General features: G+C 42.1%; 1 protein-coding gene across 3 annotated transcripts in view; it reads left to right on the forward strand.

Annotated features, from left to right (window-relative positions):
• CNNM2 (cyclin and CBS domain divalent metal cation transport mediator 2) overlaps positions 1–18274 on the forward strand; it is a 118480-nt gene that overhangs the window by 79235 nt on the left and 20971 nt on the right. For 2 of the 3 annotated variants that reach the window (XM_068197953.1, XM_068197954.1), the window contains exons 2-3: positions 11412–11555; positions 17332–17469. In XM_068197953.1, the coding sequence (XP_068054054.1) occupies positions 11412–11555; positions 17332–17469 (282 nt within the window). Of the gene's footprint in view, positions 1–11411; positions 11556–17331; positions 17470–17644; positions 17710–18274 lie in introns of all 3 variants that reach the window. The other variant, XR_011001471.1, reaches the window with a different exon arrangement.

Genomic DNA, 18274 nt, shown 5'->3' on the forward strand with positions numbered 1-18274 from the left:
TGTAACTCTTGTGAGTGTTGCAGGAGTTGAGTGCATCACGTGAATGGATCGAAGCTGTGTGTACTGGATGATTCAGACAGACACTTGTGAGCCCTTGCTGTCCTGAGATACCTGGATGCAATGCTATTACATGGTGTTAGTATAAGAGTGTAAGCGCTTAGACAGCTCTAAGTATAGGCTTAGGCAAAATCAAAGAAATGCTCTAACACACACATTTACAAACAAAGGTGAACTGTCTTAAAAAGACAGAGGACATCTGTCCCTTGCCAGAGGAGATTAAATGACAAAGTGTTCTGCTTAGATCAGTAACCCCATTCCCTATGAGGCGTTATGCCACAAAGCTTGTTCTGGAGTAAAATTGTCAAACAGCCTCAGAAGTCAGGGATATTAAAGCTGGTATTTAGGTTATTTGTGAGCAAATACATCCAGATTCGTTTTTGATGGAGCTAAAATAATGATAAAGACTTCTTCAGAATAATAAAGAAAACAGGGCTATCTCTACTTCATCTTCCCTGAGCTAAGCATCATGAAAGAAATCCTATTCTCACAGAATTCCTGTTATGTCACTAAAATATTACAGCTCTTCACTTCATGTAAATATTTGACCAGGAGAAATTGAATAATATTGTAATGTCGGTGTGAGTCACATTGTCATCCCGTGTCATCAATACCCAGCAGCTGGAAAACTGTTGAGCAGCCCTGATTTAGTCTTCTGGAGCAAAGGAACTCTTCATCACAGCAAAAATAGCAAGTGGCAAGTTCAAAATTCAATCTCTTAAGACTCCTTTTTCTCCTCTTCATTTATCTCCAGTGTCTTTTTGCTCAGGGGCAAGGCTCTCACTTCACCTTATCTCCAGTTCTCTGCAGTGGCTGTTCTGATGGAGCAGGGCTTTGCTGTCTTATCTGAGAGGTTTCCTTCCTCCTTCAAGAGCTCTGGACAAACTCAGCCTACCAGAGGGCTATGCAAGATGGCCCAAAAAACCACTAATTAGATGATTGTTCACAAAAGGAAACTTTAAGAAGTTTTGGTATCAAGTAAGTAATTAAAAATATTAATAGCATAATTGCAATGGAGATTGATCTTTGAAGTTCCCATTTCTAAAATATGACCCAGTAGTGCCATTTTTCAGAAAATTAATCTTGTCTTGTCTGGCTGAAAAGACGATGTTGTATTGCTAATTCACTTGAAAATCTTACATTTATGAGTAATTGATAACTCCTAGGAACAAAGCCAGGCAATTTAAGTTTGTACTTGGAAAAGAGTAAGAATGCATCCAAATGTACCATCAGAATTGTCATTCTTTCAAGCAAGGCAGTTTTCTATCATCTTTCCTTTTCCTGGGGATGTTGAGTCAGCATTTGAACCAATTCTTTTGGCTTCTTTGCATGATGGGTTTTAAAAGTAACACAAGATCTAGTTAAATCCTTAGCAAAATGCATAATTAGGGATTTCCCCCTTCTCTATATATTATTGTATTATTATTTTGCAAAAAAAATTGCTTGCAGTTTGCAGGCATTTAGATATCTGTGATGCCCAGTTCTGAAATTGCAGGTGCTCTTCTGTCCTGCTTTGGTGTCAGACAATTCCAGTATGTCTTTGGGTGGTTTAAATTACATCCCCCTTCCTCATATCCACAGCAGTTGCTGTGTACATGTTCTTGATGAAGAGGCATGGATCTGGATCCAGTTGTGATCTGTGTCATTAGCTAAAATTGCACCAAAGCAAAGTGAAAATGTGACCTATGAAAGTTTGAATCGATTGCTCCTGTGAAGTTCTTGGTTCTGTAACTTTGGGTGTGTCTTGGGACTTCTCTACACTTAGGTGTGCCATACCTTTAGTTTTTATAAGAGTCACTTACCAGCCAGAGGATATTCCCCCTTCCCCTTGAATTTGCTGCAGTGTGAAGCACATTTTAGTGGCAGCTCTTCCTGCAGTGCTACCCCCCATGGGACCTGACCCAAGCCAAAAGCCAGTGGGAGAAGGTGGCTGTGTTTCTTGTGCCAGCAGATTGCTGCAGTGTCCTTGGTGTTCTGCTGCATGGCTCGGAGCTGCTCTGTAATGGCAGTGTGTGAATCCCTGTGCCCGTGTTGCGTCCAGAGAAGCAAATGTGCAGTGTCAGAGCTCACGTGGCCCCGATCCTGCGCCTGTGCAAAGTCAAGGTCACTGGCACTGGTTGTGTTTCAGGGGTGTGTTTATCCCACAGCTTCGGGTGCTGTGGCAGTGCACACACGTAAGTGCTCTTGGGCTTGTACAGACCTGGCTGGATGAAGGTGGTGTCACCAATTTAGAAAGTTAACAGGGTAGTTTTTTGTTAATCTTCCTCTGGCTTCTGCCACAGTATAAGTTTGAAAGCTTGAAAAATCTGATGGCACCATCGACCAGGCTGGGTTTGGAGCTGCTGGAATTGCAAACTGCATGTGATATAAATGGCCTGAAGTAAAACAAGTCATTAAAATAGAATATTAATGAACTAAGATGCTGGTAACACAAGAACCCTTTTAAATTTATATCCTAAATAGTGAACTAAAAGTAAACTATAGCAGTTGATGATGATAGTAATAAAAAAAAAAGAGTATATCAGTCCCCAATTCCTTTCACGACCCACAGTCTGAAGATGCTGCTCTTCCATTGCAGCTCATGCTCTTTGCTCTCAGCACAGTTTAGGTCCTTATGTAAGCATGCTGACCTCACCTGACCTTCTCCTAATGTCCAAACGTTTCTGTTGTGCCTTCTAGTACTTTACCTTTGTCGGATTTAAAATCCCATGGTGTAGATGCCAAAATGTAGAAGCTCCCTGAATTAAGATCGGTCTGTTCTAGGAATTGAGGGAGGTAGGATTAGAGGACGGATTAGATCAGTAGGATTTTTGGCTGCAGTGATACAGAACAAGGCTGTTGTTTCTGTCGGTGTTGTGTTTTGGTTACCTGAACATCAAAGTCATCCGAGTTCATTGTTGTTTTGGATTGACTTCTATTTTTGTTGCTCATAAACATACATCTCTTAATGCTCTTGTGTTCATTTAGTGGATTAACTCTTGGTTTGTGGTAGCAGCCTGTTGGCCTGCAGGAGACTATAAGGAGGTTGCAGTTTCTCTCCTGAGCCCTTATAAAGAGCTCAAGAAATTGTCTCCCCTAGGGCAGGGAAGGCAGAGGAAGTTGGGGTGGGATAAGTCATAGCAGCAATGCAAAGCTCCAGGAGGACGTGCTGAACAGGCCATGGCAGACAGGGAATTGCTGTGGATCCCAGGCTGAAGGGCACATCTCTCAAAGGATTCAGCATCCAGCCAGCAGCCAGACCCCACCGATGCCAGGATCCAGGGCCTCTTCTCTCCATCTGCTGGACTGAGGTCTGGGGAGGACCTGGAGCATGGAGCTCAGCAAACCCAAGGTTTTGCACTCCCTCTGCTGGTGGCACTTCTGCTGGCCGATGCCTGCTCTTCATCCCTGAAGGAATGCTGAAATCAGTGGGACAATCTTGAACAAACAGGGAAATAATAAATTTAGTATGGCTTCTTTTTAGAGTGCTTGAGCACTAAAAAAAATTCCTTGTTGATCATGCTGTGGAGGTGCAAGTCAATAAGGAGATGCATTCCTTACACTTCTTTCCAAAAGGTCACTGCTTGCCTTGGGAAGTGGTGACACGGGGGAAATCACATCAGCGTAAGTCACACTTCAGTATCTTTTGAATCCAATGTGGAAGACTTGAACCATGACCAAGAATGACTTCAATATTCTGTTTGCTTGCCTTAAATTTTATCTGAACCTTTTTGTTCTGTGTCAGTCCGAACAGTCCTAGGCTTCTCTCCAGATTCAGTATTTTCTCTTCTTGTTGCCACATCTTCTCTCAACTTTAGTTTGCTGCACTTCTGAAGTGTTTCCTTAATTTTGTTTTTAAACTTACACCCTGTTTCTCATCTCAAGCCACCAGTGTCCTGGTGTCACAACCTTTTACTCAGGTTAGAGCCTCAGACAGGTGTTCAAAACTACTCTGGTTTTGGGAGAGATTTCTTTCTCAACTATTAGGATTTCCTTCTCTTCCTCTCCTACTTCAGGTTCAGTGGATACTTCTCTAAGACAGAAAAATGCTTCCAGTTCTCTAAGACAGAAAAATGCTTCCAGTTCTGGGAAGCAGCTTGTGTTTGTTCATTTACTAGGCTGAACTCAGAGTTCTGGCCAACACTGAGAGCGACCAAGCTAGTAGTGTGCATTTTACACCCGCGTGGACCCTGGTTATTGTTAACCCCAGCCATATTCAGCACAAATTCTCTACTGCAAAAGCACTGCCTGACTGGGAAGCAATTCCATGCTGTTCATGGCAAGGGAGTCGTTAGTAATGTTCAAGGAGTTTCTGAAGCTCTTTTTCTCCACTTAAAAATTTCATTCATGATGCCTGCCTGCACCTTTTAATAGTTTTCCCTAAATAGTCTCACATTTTATTCTTCCCTAAGATTTCTGCTTTGATAGCAGAGCTCTGAGTTGAAGTTACCTTTTTTCCTTACACTCAAATTATTTCTGGTTCCCAGCTAATTTCTTTTACTGGTATACCTATGAAGACTTCCCAGCTTCTGAGTTGGTTGCCAGGTTCTGTTCAGTTGCAGGTAAAGCTGCAGCTTTCTAGAGCTGTGCTCTCACATTGAAGCAGCAGCAAAGCAAATTAAGTTTGTCAGAGTGTGTCTCACCAAGGTCCTAGCAGAAGGGATTGAAGGGAAGGCAGCAGCAATTGGGTTGGAGTGCCTACACCGACTGGTAGGCTGGTGTAGATGGAAAATGTTAGCTCATCACTTCTCTTCCGTCTGCCACCGGGCACTGGAGGATTATTGAGTCCTTTCTAGGAGCTTTGTCCAGTCAAGTTTTCAAAGTTGCAAGTAACTGAGCTTCTGTCGCTTCCCTTGGGAAAGTATTCCTTACAAATACAATTCACTGTCAGGAAGTCATTCTGAAACTCTCCCTGATTTTTGCTTTTTTTGGTGTCCTCCCACTAAATGGACTTTAACACAAAGAGTCTATTTAAAGTGCTACTTTTTTATTTTCCTGTGAAGGCTGCTGTGGTTTCTAGTTAATGTTTGTACGAGACTGAGCTCTCTGGTTTAAAGGAGAATCACTGTATTCCCAATGGTTTGCTGATACTTTCACTCATTTCCTTTGAGGGTCTGGATGATTTTCATGTGGCTGTATTAAATGAATGCTAGTTATCAGATTCCCTTCCCAAATATATATTAAAAATTATATGTTTTGCTGCTGAAAAGAGCATGATCTAAAAAGTCTAGTCTAAACCTAGATTATGTTTTTACAGAAGTTTTGGGTTTTTCTTGATTCTGTGAATAGTGTTGTGTTATGTTATGAACATAACATAGACAGTGTGCACCAGTTTGTGTGTGTGTGTTTGGAGAAAGTACCAGTCTGATTGCCCCGTTGAAAATAATCAAAGTGAAAAAGCAAACAGCATGAATGCAAATTTCTCCTAATAGAAGGGAGATTTAATGTCCTTGAACTCTGGTGCAGAAAAGAAATGTAGGAAAACACTTTTTACTTTGGTGTAATTGCTTGCAAGCCAGGGCTACTCCAGAGGGAGTTATTTTTAATGGATAAATTATAAACACGTTTTAAAATTAATTGTTTTGAATAATGTGTTGTTGAACCTGTGAATCTCACTGACAGACCAGTGTTTACCTTTGTACAAATCAGTCAAAACAAAAACAGTCCCATAAGATTAAACTGGGAGAATTTTCAGAAGCACAGATTGTTAGTTAGCAAATTCAAGGGCAGCTAAACACCGCATGGGATTTTTCTCCATGTCATTGAAGGCATATTAAACAGGCTATGGCTTAATGTTCCAGGGCACTAACCAACAGCAAACAGACTCAGATTACTGGTTTTAACAAAAATGGACTAGACTGATTCTTGTTTTACCACAAACTGACTTAACAAGAATCTTCTGTTTTATAAATGTCTACAGCTTTGATTTAACACGGATTTTTCTTTTTAATTTTTTTTAAAAGGAAACCAGGGGCCTTTAGTAACATCTGCTGCTTGCAGGGGGGAAATAACACCTACAAATGTTTCCAATACTGAGTTCATAAACCTCCTTCAGCAGAAATAGAGGCATTTCAAGTTGCTTTCTCGTGGTGTAAGCTTATATACATCACTGCAGGTTGTAGCTCACTGCTCAGAGCCCCTAAGTTACACCTTTGCTGTTGGATCACTCATTCCTGGGAACCTGTGTTTGCTCTAAAGCTATGGCAGCAGTACTGTAATTTTCTGAAGCATAGTCTGGCTAGTAGTATCATTTTGTTATTACATTTGATCACATACAAGGCTGGATTGTGGCATTCCAGATCAGTAAAACCTGTTGTCTTTATTTATCCTTATGTATTGAAAGTTTTACAATTTTTTTAGAAATTCAGGAATGAAAATTCAGCAATGAAGTTTGGCCTGGGATTTCAGTCAGACCTCCCTTCAAAGTCTCTTAAAATCACTGGATAATTTAGGAAGGGACTTCTGGAGGTCATCTGGTCCAACCCCTTCTTTGGAGCAGGCCACCTTTGAAGTTGGCTCAGGTCACTGAATTTTGGATCCCTCCAAAGCTGGAGATTTCGCTGCCCCTCTGGGCCCCTGTTCCAGTGTTTGAGCACCCTCGCGAGGAACAAGTTTTAATTATTTAAGAGAGTCTCCATGTTTGAAATTTGTGTTTATTGTCTCTTGTCCCATCAGTATCAGGCTCAAAGGACTCTAGTTTTGTGTGTTGTCTGTAGCCTACGACGAGACACAGAAAGACTTCTAAGTCCTTTCTTTCAGCCTTTTCTTTGCAAGACTCAGCCAATGCAGTGCCCTCTGCTTTTCCTTGTGCGTCGTGGGCTCCAGCCCTTCTTAGGATCCATCCCCCGAAACTGTTTCAGTTTCTTGACGTCTGTCTTGTACTGGAGAACCCCAAACTGAATGCCAGTGCTGCAGGTGTGGTTTCACAGGTGTCAAATAGAGAGGAATAATCCGTTCCCTTGACCTGCCAGCTGCGCGTGTGCTGATGTCAGCACACAGTTCCTTTTCATTGCTGCAGGGACACGCTGCTGGCTCCTGTAGTGTGTTCACCCAGCCAGTCAGTCCCCAGTGCCAGCACATGGGGCTGTTTTGTACCACGTTTTTGACTTTGCATTTGCGTTCATTGAACTCCACCATGTGTGTCTGTCGTCCCGTTTCTTCTGCGTGTGTGTCTGTGGGGAAGTGGCATGTGAGAGTGGGATGGGAACATCTCCGTCCAAATGGCAAAACTCTTCATGGAGTCAAGATCCTGTGAGTGACCAGAACAGATCTTGAAGAGATGTTTTCATCTCTGGTTTGAACTGCATGACAGTATTCTCGAGGTCCTTACTCTAGATGTATAAATGCCTCAGGATCAAAGGGAGAGTTTTCCACCACCATGTATTTCCCAAGAAATTGTCATGGTGCAGTAAGAGAATGAGTATTTCAGGCATTTCTTTCTTCCAGTTCTGTTCTGTGTGGTCAGTAAACCACACGGGCTCCCAGGAGCTCATTCTAGATTCACTTACTCATGCGGATTTAGCTAAGCATCTTCATGTTTCCTAATTAGCTTAATAAATTAATCAGAAGTTCTGCAGAACAATATCTAAGCTGAGCGGCAGGGTTTTAAGCAATGGGAAGAGACTGGATTTATGTTTATCAAAACTGCTTGGTGCTTTAGTTGCCTATGAAGGTAACTGAGAGATTAACATTTGTCACAACTGGTGCCTTGAGTCTTGTACAGCTATCAGCTCCACATAGGCCCTCGGTGGTGTCGCTGACTGTCACTGTACAGAGGGGAAGCTGAGGCAGAAAGCAAATGCTGCCTGCCTGTGCCCACAGAGGAGTTGTGGGTCACACATCATTTCTGCCTTTATTGTCAGACCTGGCAGTTTTGTAGAACTGCCCACTTGCTAAATCTGATTGTATCAACACTTAAACAAGGGATTAAAGAAGCATTAATGTCATCTGCAAAGTGTGGTTATAGACTGTGGCCAGAAAATCAATGAAGTACAGAACTTCCCATACACCCGTTCTCTCTGTTTATGTTCTGCTCTCAAAGCCCTAGGAATATTATATGCAGTCCAGATTTTCATACCTCTGGGATGTTTACTTTATTCAGCTCCTTACTGGATATGTACTGTAAGTCTTTACCAGCGGAAAATACAAGCTGAAACCGCTCTTTTTCAATTGAATAAAATAGTATGACAATTGTCAGTGGCCTGATAGTCTTTGAATAAAGCTGTAGCCAATTTCTGTTTCAAACACTCAGAGGAGTCATTATTTTAATAACAGGCCACTTTTACAGTTGAGCACATGCTGTGTTGTGCTCTTTTACTATGTATAAAGAGGTCTTTGCACTCCTAGCTTTTCCTTTAGCCCTTTATGTCTTGATTACTTCCATACGTGCAGGGTATTTTGCAGTCTTCTGTGGTGAGAGGGCGGCCAGTCTGGGAATGCATCTTCATAACATCTCCGTCACCACCTCTGATGTGTTCCACTGTCTGGTGATTTCTTGCAAATTATTGGATCTGGGTCAAAATTATCTTGCAAGGACACAAGAAATGTAATTTTCTGATCTGGTCTGTCTCATCAAATAATTTCATGAGCATTGGAGCCAATAAAAAGGAAGGAGAAAACTTGGGAGCAAAAGGCAGCCTTTTGGGGCAGCTTGTTAAATAGACTTAAATTCATCTGACCCCAGCAAAGTCTTGGGTTGATGAAAGCCTGGAACAGGAGAACTTGACAATCGGGAGGGCAGAAAGGTTAGTGTCACCGTGTGTATGGATAATTTATCTCTTCTCAGCAGATAAAAGCTCTGTAACATGTAGTTTATTTAATAATGAGGGTAGAACTGAATATTGATGCTACCCACCAAAACCCAGTGATGATGACAAGTTTCAATGGTCTTGATATTTTGGGTGATAAGTAAAAAACCCTGAAAATTGGAGATTATGGCAGGGCCAAGAAAAAAGTGGTTTTAGCCTTCTTTTTCATTGTCAAAAGTGCAAAATGCCTGATGCCTCTCCATAACTCCTGTTTTACCAGCTCACTTTGCTTAAGAGAGCAGCAGCTGGTACAGATTTTGGTCACTCATCTCCCATTAGGTGCTGTTGCTTGGATCAGAGTCCTGCAGCTGCTCAAAGGTGGAGAACATGACATTTTTTAATGATGCTGAATTCTTGGTGGGGACCACCCTGGTGGGAAGGGCATGCCACTTGTTTTGTGGATGAAACGTGCACAACTTCCCATTGTATTCCAGCCCCTCAGATCCTTCCCCAGTCCCACTTTGATAAATCTCTGATGTTGCTTGTAGATGTGTTCAGGACTCCATTGTTAGAAAGACTGTTCTTTTCAAAATTTCAAATTTCATCACCAGTTCAGCATTATCATAGGCCGTGCAGAAGTGGAAGAAAAGGCTGGTGATTTTGATCAAAGCTGAACACGAGTTGAAAGCATTGTATTTTGGTGTTTTTCTTTGGCTGGTTTGGTTTGGTTTTTAAATTTAACCCACTTGAACAGATCTTACCACTTACTAATATGTGAAAACAGATATCCTGAGGTATTAGCACCTGAATAAGCATGTGCTAATGAGTTGCTGTGGTTGTGATAGAAACGGTTCTTGAAGGAGCCGTGTCTTTTGACTTGAAAGCAAATATACTAATATCTGAGCAGGCACTGAGAAATAAATTAGAATATTTGTTTTGTCTGTGTAATTTTTTTTTTGTGCTGCAGTTCTTATTTAACATTGTTATGTTGAAAGGATATAATTGGAGTAACATATGACAGGGCAATTGCAGTAATAATAGTGCTCAAATCTTTCATGTTTTTATGAAGTCACTTAAATGCTGTTCATTGAGCAGTAGAAAGAGCTGGAAGTCTTGCCAGGAATGCAGAGAAATAAAACCCATAAAACCTGGCACAGTGAAAGACTTTCAGTACAATATGAATGTTGATACTTTAAAAATCACAAATCATCTTTCTATTAATTTGTTGTAGAATAAGGTCTCCTCAAGATAAGACTCAGCAGTGCTGTGTAGTTGGTATTTAAAGTATGTCCATCTGCATCTAAACGAGTAGCTCCAAGACAATCAGATTATGCAGCAGTTACTTTGGTGAGAATATCGCCTAAGTGGAATGGAAACTTCATTTTGAGTCTAATATTAGACCCTGCTTTGGAAAATTCCTTTTAAATGATCACAAGCTGGGAATAGCAAAAGAATTTAACTTTCGACAGACAGCATTCACCAAGAATTTGTTTTTAACTGCTTATGTTGGGTCCCTGGGAAAGCAGATGTGAAAAACTTACCAAAGTGAATTGACTTGACCTGATGCAATGTTTATATCAGTAGTTGATAAGTTTTCCTCCCTTGTCTAATTTGTTCAGGATATTTTCATTCTTTAAGCATGAGTAAGTCTGGGATGGAATACTTCGAATGCTTGTTAGTCTAATAATCTGAATCTTAAAACAGGCAGACATTATTGCCTATAAAGGGGTCTAAGCAAAGTTGAACTATTTTGGTTGTCTTGCACAGCTGGGGATAAGTTTAATTTTTGAGACCAGCAAGGAAGAGTGTGATACACTGTTTCTTACCTCCTGATAGTTCAGAAAGCATATTGATGTCTGTGCATTTGTACTGCAAAATGCCACTTACATTTGGCTTTGAATGAATGCTATTATTTATGCAGCTTTACAAAGGACTGGGTTTCAGTGGCAGCTGGAGAAACTGGCAACCAGAGGTATCAAGGCCAGTTTGAAGGGTCATGATATTCTCACCATCATTATTCCTATGGCAGAAAAGACTTCAGGAATTCACTGTGAATGATGCACAGCTCAGGAAACTTTAGAACTACTGCTAAATCTCTTCTTTGATGTTCTCTTTGTTGATCAGTCAGTTGCTTTGAATATTTTAATTAATTAAATCCTAAATAGCCTTCTTCCTAGCTCTATCCTGTCCCTGTTCTTCTGTGGTTTGGTCATTGTTGCTGTTTTTTCCAGTCTTGAGGAAAACATCCATGGGATCTCACTGCAACGGAGGGCTCCAGCCTGGCCTTCCTCTGCCAGTGCATGAGACAAGAAGCAGAAAAACAAGATAATATGATGAATTCAATGCCAGGGTGACAGTTTTGCTGGGAAAGACATTAGAAAAAGAACACTGATCTCTTTAGCTTTCCTTTAGGGCATAAGGTGGATTTATGTGATGCAGGAATGTGTATTTCAGACAGAAATCAGACTGTGATTTTAAGCATCTGTTAAACTTTGCCCCTTTTTTCAAAAAGCCTGACACCAACCTTTTTGTCTTTTTATTTATACCTGTATGTCTCTAGTTCTGCTGTAATTTCTGATCATTCAGGTATTTCTAAAATGTCTAAATTGCTGATCTGTCTCCTTGCAGGCAAGTCTCACCTGGCTATAGTGCAAAGAGTAAACAATGAAGGAGAAGGGGATCCTTTTTATGAAGTCCTGGGAATTGTCACTTTAGAAGATGTGATTGAAGAGATCATCAAGTCTGAAATTCTGGATGAAACAGATCTATACAGTGAGTAGAAATATTTGCAATTTGTTTATAGAGGAGAAGAAGCAATTGTATTTATAGCTGTGTTTTGAGAGATGTTATGTTGCTAATTTAAAATCTCAGTAGTCAAATTGTTGAGGAAGTTTCCTTAACAAAATGACCTGCAGATCCCTCAGATGGTCAAAGTAATTTTTGTTTTTGTAGCATTGGAACCTTACTCCTTTAGGCTGTGTTAATTCAGAAGCAGGACAAGTTTCTTTATTTGATCCTTTTACCAGGAAGGTTTACATCTGCAGCAATGATCTTCCACATTTTCTCCTATTGTCCCTCTGCCTCAAGGGCCTGTAGTGCATGTACTACCATGCTGCAGCAAGAGGCAGGCAAATACCATGCCTCTAGGAAGAGGAATGGAGTCTCTTTAGAATATCTGTCACTCATTGAGAAATCTTGAGAAAGGAAAGTCTTCCTCAGGGCTGAAAACCAGCCTGTTCTAAATGCCTTCTCTTTTTATCACTCAGCACAGCTCCTTCCTTGTGTTAATGTCTATTGAGGGAGATGATGCTGCAGGTCAACCACTACCTGGAACTTGAGAGATCTCTGGACCCTTTTCTTTTCCAGATTAAAGCTTGGCCAGTTACCTGAAGTGTCTGCTTCTCCCCCCATCTGCACAATCTGGCCTGTGCATAGAGGACTTCCTGTCAGTCATTCTTCATCTGTCTTATCTGTGCTGTGATCACTTGCTGGCAGATGCTGGTTTTCACTATGTGTTTTTGTGCAGCACAAGGATGTCTCCAGATTCTATTCTAGTAGAAATAATAATATGAAGTACCTTTAACATTGTTCAGCTGTCCTTTACTTTTTTCTCTTTCCTCACGGAAGGAATGTTTCTGCAGCATTTGTTCAGGCCAACCCAAGCACCTTCTATCCTCCCTCCAAGCCAAATGCCCAAAGAGCACTTTTTACTGTGGGATAGACTTACTTGTTTTTGCCTGAAATGCTTTCTGTACCTAGTCGATATTTTATCAGTATTAATGTACCCAAATGATCATGTAAATCACAGTTGTGTTTCACTGTGTGCTCAACAGTCTAATTACTGTGTAAATCACAGAAGTCCGGTTATATTGATTTCTTTTCAAATCTTCACAAATGAATTGTTGGGCTAATCAGTTACAACATAATGATTTTGCAGGCTGAATTCAAACTTCCTTTTATACTCCAAAAAGATCCTATCTTTATCTACCTTTGAGATATTTACATGCATGTATGAGGGAAGACGTATATGCTTTCAATTTGCCCCCCCTGCCTTGTTTGTTAAGAGAAAACACATAGATCAGGCTGTGTTGTTCTTCAGGACAAAAAAAGCTTTGCCCATTAATAGGATTTTAGAGGGCAAGGAAATGAGAATTTAATTTTAATTGTACTATCTGAAGGCTTCCTATATTAACAAAAAAGAGCTGGTGAACATTGAGTTCACTTGAAACTCCCATTCCTGGGGTAACTTTTTGCTATTGAAAATTCCTTGTTCAGAACAGGAGGAGAACTTCCTAGGCTTCCTGGAGGGTGCAGGAAATTTTAGGGGGTGACTCCTGCTGCCATGAAGAACTTCTAATTTCTTTATGAAGCACTGGAGATCATTCCACTGCTTAGACTGAAGGATATTGTAGCAGTAAGGGGGAGAACAGAAATCCCAAGAAGCTGGTGAGGATCACAGGAAATGTGAGAGGGTTTGGACTTGGGCAGCCAACCTCCAGTTGGTTTGGTGATGAGAACATGGGTTTACTGAAGGTGCTTTATTGTCCATTATATGTTAAGGCAGGTTATTTTTAGTGTTGATATCACAGTGTCACTGTTAGTAACCCCACCTCTGATTCTGTTCATTATTATAGCAGTCTGGCTTGCTCAGCTCAAAACAAGTCAGCTTGAAACCCTTGGACTGATTTGCTCTGTACTAGGTGTTTACTTTAAAAAAGAGCTTTTGAAAAATTCTGGCAGCATTCTTACACTTTGTTCTGAAGTTTTAAAATTGTTTTGTTTTGCTTTGATGGAAACTTGAAATTCGATGAAATGGCTGACCTTGGTGTTGGAGCTGTGCCTTTCTGTTGTTTCCATGAAAAAACATTTGAACTGTGTTAAGGTGGAAGCAATAGTATATTTACAGTTTTTGCTGAAAGCTGCTCTCACTGCTGAACTCTGCAGCTGAATTTCTGGAGGGTGCCAAATAAATGTGTGCTATATATTTATGTGGTTCTATTGTGCTGTGGCTTGCAGAGATGCTGGGAGCAAGGAGAAGATGGGAGCAGGAAAAAATATTAAATATATCTGCCCCATCAAGATCTGGGTAGACTGAGTACTTCTGAAGATGAAACTTTGTATTGGGGATGCTGAAGTGGTGGAGAGATGATGTTTCTGTCATGACACATGACACGTTTCAGCCCATGTCATTATGAAGAGCTGCCAGTGTGTTTGGCTCTTAGTACTGGGAAGCTGTAGCATTTTTTCATGGTTAGTACACTACAGGAATCTGTCCTGTGCTGCCATGACTCTAGCCATGGGGGGAGAGCATTTCTCAACTTTCTCAGAGGCCCAGGGGAGAAAGCTGTATGTTCTGTGTTAGACTGCACAGACTGCTTGTTGATTTTTCTGGTCCAGGTTTGACTGGTGGCCTTAGCTCTTTCTTCTTGAATATGAGTTTCATCATCTGTTTCTCTTGTCTGGAGCTCACTGCAGATGTCTTCTCTGTCCTAAAGACAAAAAGCACAGGAGGAGAACAAGGACTTTCCCCAGCAATTGCCTGGGTGCATTTGCAGTGCCCATTAACCTGCCTGCTTCTCCAACTGAATGGGTGATCTGAGGTTTGAACTGCCTGTTCTATAGCTGTCTCCAGTCCAAACAGGCTCTTTCAAGGAAGTTTATGCAATAATTCATCATGTTATGCATCAGGCATCGAAGTTCAGGATTATTACAAGAGATATCACTACCTAAATTTCGTTTTGACCACTCCTCTGGAGTTCTCTACCTCAGCCCAGAGTTCATGGTCAGGCTTGTTGCCTATGATTTGAAGGAGAAGTCTAAATATTCCCAGAACCTACTGAAGACATTTGCAATATTTGTTAATTTCTCACCAGAAACTGTAGTGAGTATACCTTATGCATCTCATTGTTCATGTTGCAGAACCAAACAGCATCTCAGCACTCTGTAAGCAGAGATCACTTCAGCATGCCAAGGTAACTTCAGTGCCCACATCTCCATTTCACTTACCGGAGAAAGGACAGACAGGAAATACCTGGTTCAGATTCAATTACATTGGTCACAATCCAGTCCTTGGTTCTTATGTCTTAAAAGAAGCTCAAAAGTTGTTTGGATAGCAAAGAACAATTTAAGACCATCCCTTGCAAAAATAAGCCAAGATAATGCTAGTGCCAGTAATGCTTAAGCAATGTGGCTCTGCTATAACCATGTAACGTTTTTCTTGAGGGAAGATTGTTGGATAAGCTGCCAAGGAAAAAAAATAGGAGGAGTTGAAATTGCCCATCATTTGAGTTAGAGCCTGGGTCTCTTACCTTGAGGACCGTTATGGACAGAAAGATTTAAGGCATCTTCCCATTGTGTGATGCTGGTCTTGTTTTCAGGTACCAGCAGTGCAGTGTGAAACCTGCAATGTTACAGCTCTTTCAAAGGAGAAACACAGAAATGATTCCCTGTCCCAGGACAAACACTTGTACTTGTGATTTTTTCCTCCCTGAAGAGAGCAATGATGGAGCTCTTTGTGAGAAAACACCTCAGATACAGTGCTTTAAAAATAACATTCTTTGAGCTTTACAGAAAAAAGCAGTTTCTATTCTTCCTATCTCTTACAAGAGGTAGGACCTGGTGAGAGCTTCTAGGCGACGTTTTTCACTATAAATTTTCCATTGCTTTGGTATGCATCTTTCCTTTAACTGCAAGTACAGATAAGGTCTGTCTCAAACTATATTCCTAAGGCAGGGATTGTTTTTAGTCTGTAGCCACTCCCTTCAGTGGTTTCTATTCCTGCTTTTGGAAGAGAAACTGCAGTCCCTGATGTAGTCCAAGTCTTGGGTAAAGCACTACTAGGGTAAGAGGCTTCTGCTTTCAAAGAAGAAAAAGGACATGGGTTATCATTGTTCTCCATGTGCCTGGGAACAAGTATCTCAAACTTTCTGATTTGCATTGCTCACAGAATACGCTCGAGATATCTCAAATAGGTAAATTGCTGTCAGCAGAGTATTGCTTTTGAGTCTGTGATTGTCCTGTAATGGAATGGAGTGTAGTCCTGCAGCTTTCTGGGAAGCTGAGGATCTACATGTACTCATGTCTAAAAGATCAGGTGACTTGGGAAAATCTAGAAGCCTGTACATTACCAGTATTGTGCATTCCCAAGCCTCAAACTCAGCCACTCTGAGTCTTGTGTACTCTGTAGCATTTATGTGGACTTGTAAAAGGCTCCAGATCTCAGTGGCTTCCAGTGCATCACTTTAATCATCTTTACATGTGTAACTCAAAATCTGAACAAGCATCTGGGAGTAAGTACAGTTTCACAGCATCAGCTTCACTTTCACCTCTTTGTGTGCCTGCCCAAGCCTGTGCCATGAATCAATGTGCCAGAGCTGCCTGCAGTCACTCAGAAGTCCAGTAATTTTACACCAATTGACTGAGGGGCTGATAGACAAGTAGCTGCAGTGTTCTTAGGATCTTCCCCATCAAAGGCAGTGAGAAGAACCTAAGCCGTGTCTCGTCTCTGAGGGGCTCACAGGAATTGCCCAACACTTGGGTTTCCTGCACTCTGTGGACCTCAGAGCTGTCTGACAGCATTCTGCTGCTTATAGCCACTGCCACCCTACACGTGGTGTCACCAGAGAGGAGCAGCACCATGCCATCTGAGCAGAGACCTCTTCTCCCTAGAACTGATGTATACCATACCCCAGCATAGCTGTCCACTTGCCTGGTTTCCTAAACGTTTTGGGGCATCAGCTCAGGAGGTGGATGGTAATTCCTGGGTTGTTTGTTTCTCTTTTGTGTTGTCTTTCACAAATGGAGATTCCTCACCACAGAGCCTGCTTTAAGACACAGGAGTCCAGGAGCCCAGGATCACTAGCAGGCAAAAACCCATATTTGAATTTCCGAAGCCATTCTGTACTTTATTTTGGCTTTAGTGCTTGTAAAGGGGCCAGAGATTCCCAACCTCCAGGCTGTACACCTTGCCAGCTTTTGCTGAAGTTTGGACAGGAGGAAAGAAACTGCATATACCAGACATTGGGAATGCTTCAGCCAAAGGCATGCAGATTTTGCCACAGCTGTGCAGAGTCACTGAAGCCAATGGTACAGCAAAAGAAATAAGTTATTGTCTATTTCCTCTGTGTACATGCTGGGAATTTTCTAAGGAATGTATATGTAAGAAACAGCTATCCCAGCTATGCTTGTAAAACAACACCTTTTGATGTTTAGTAGTACTGAGCAGGACTTCTCCCCACCAGAAGTGCAACATGCAGAGCTGCTCTGCAATCACGTGTTTGCAAGCAGAGACTTTCCCCTGGCCAGGGTGACAGAGACGTGACAGAGGCTGGGGTGCCTGGCTGTAGAGGACAGGGCCCCAGGGCCACACAGCTCCTGATTGTCTGTGGTTTGGGCTGTGTGATGGTGAGCTGGGCTTTGCAGAGGGCTCTGCCTGCACCTCGTGCTCCGCGTGGCCACTCTGGCTGACTCCGGCCAGCGCGGTTCATGTTGGACCCCATTCTAACAGAAATCGCTTCCTTCCTTTCTTCTCCCACCCTCCCTTCCCCAGCTGATAACAAGACGAAAAAGAAAGTAGCTCATCGGGACAGGAAGCAGGACTTCTCTGCCTTCAAGCAGACAGACAGCGAGATGAAGGTTAAAATATCACCGCAGCTCCTCCTGGCAATGCACCGGTTCCTGGCAACAGGCAAGTGCGGGTTATCTCTTTCTGTCATCGTGCCAGAGCCTCGGAGGCAGTTTGTCAGCAAAGGCCGGTGAGGTGGGTGGGACAGTACAGGCGGGAAGGGAGGCTGGACTGTGGGGTGACAAATAATGCCACTGTTGTGTTTTTCTTTTTAAATTCTCTCCTCTCCTGTGTTCAGTGTCGGCATGAACCCTCTGAGACATATACCAGGGGTGGACCAGTAACTTTAAATTGGTCTGAAAGGTAAGGATGAATGCCAAGTGCCGCACTGCATGTCTAGAGTCCGTCAGATTAACGACTAGCAAGTACACCCCATTAGGAAGAGCTCAGGGAACAAAGCAAAGAGGACTCGATACCACTGGCCAGCTGGCTGTAATTGCACTCTGGCGCCTTCTCCAGAAAGACATGCTGGACTTTTTGCAGGAAGGTCTAAACCTGTTCCATGAGACTTTATGACTCCAAGTGAAAAACTCTCCTGACACATTTAATGCAGACTGCACAGGTGGTTGAACTGTACTCTTTAAAATGGATTTCTGTCTGGCTTGTGTGACCTCCGTTGATGACTTCAGAGGTTTCAGAGGACAGTTGTCTCCATCCCAGAACACCTTGATGTTTTAGCCCTTGGGTGGGCAGTCTGGCAGAGAGACCAGGGCCTTGAATGGTTTCTTGCGGCTGGTATTGCCTTTCATCGTAAACTTGGTCCTTTCACCTCAAAGATGAGGCCTTTAAACAGGAGAGCTTGTGGAAAAATGCCTTCCTATTGCTTGTGCTGTCCCTCTTTGACATATAAAGATGTGCCACATGCAGG

Source organism: Anomalospiza imberbis, chromosome 8 (assembly GCF_031753505.1).
Source record: "Anomalospiza imberbis isolate Cuckoo-Finch-1a 21T00152 chromosome 8, ASM3175350v1, whole genome shotgun sequence".
Taxonomy (NCBI): Eukaryota; Metazoa; Chordata; class Aves; order Passeriformes; family Viduidae; genus Anomalospiza; species Anomalospiza imberbis.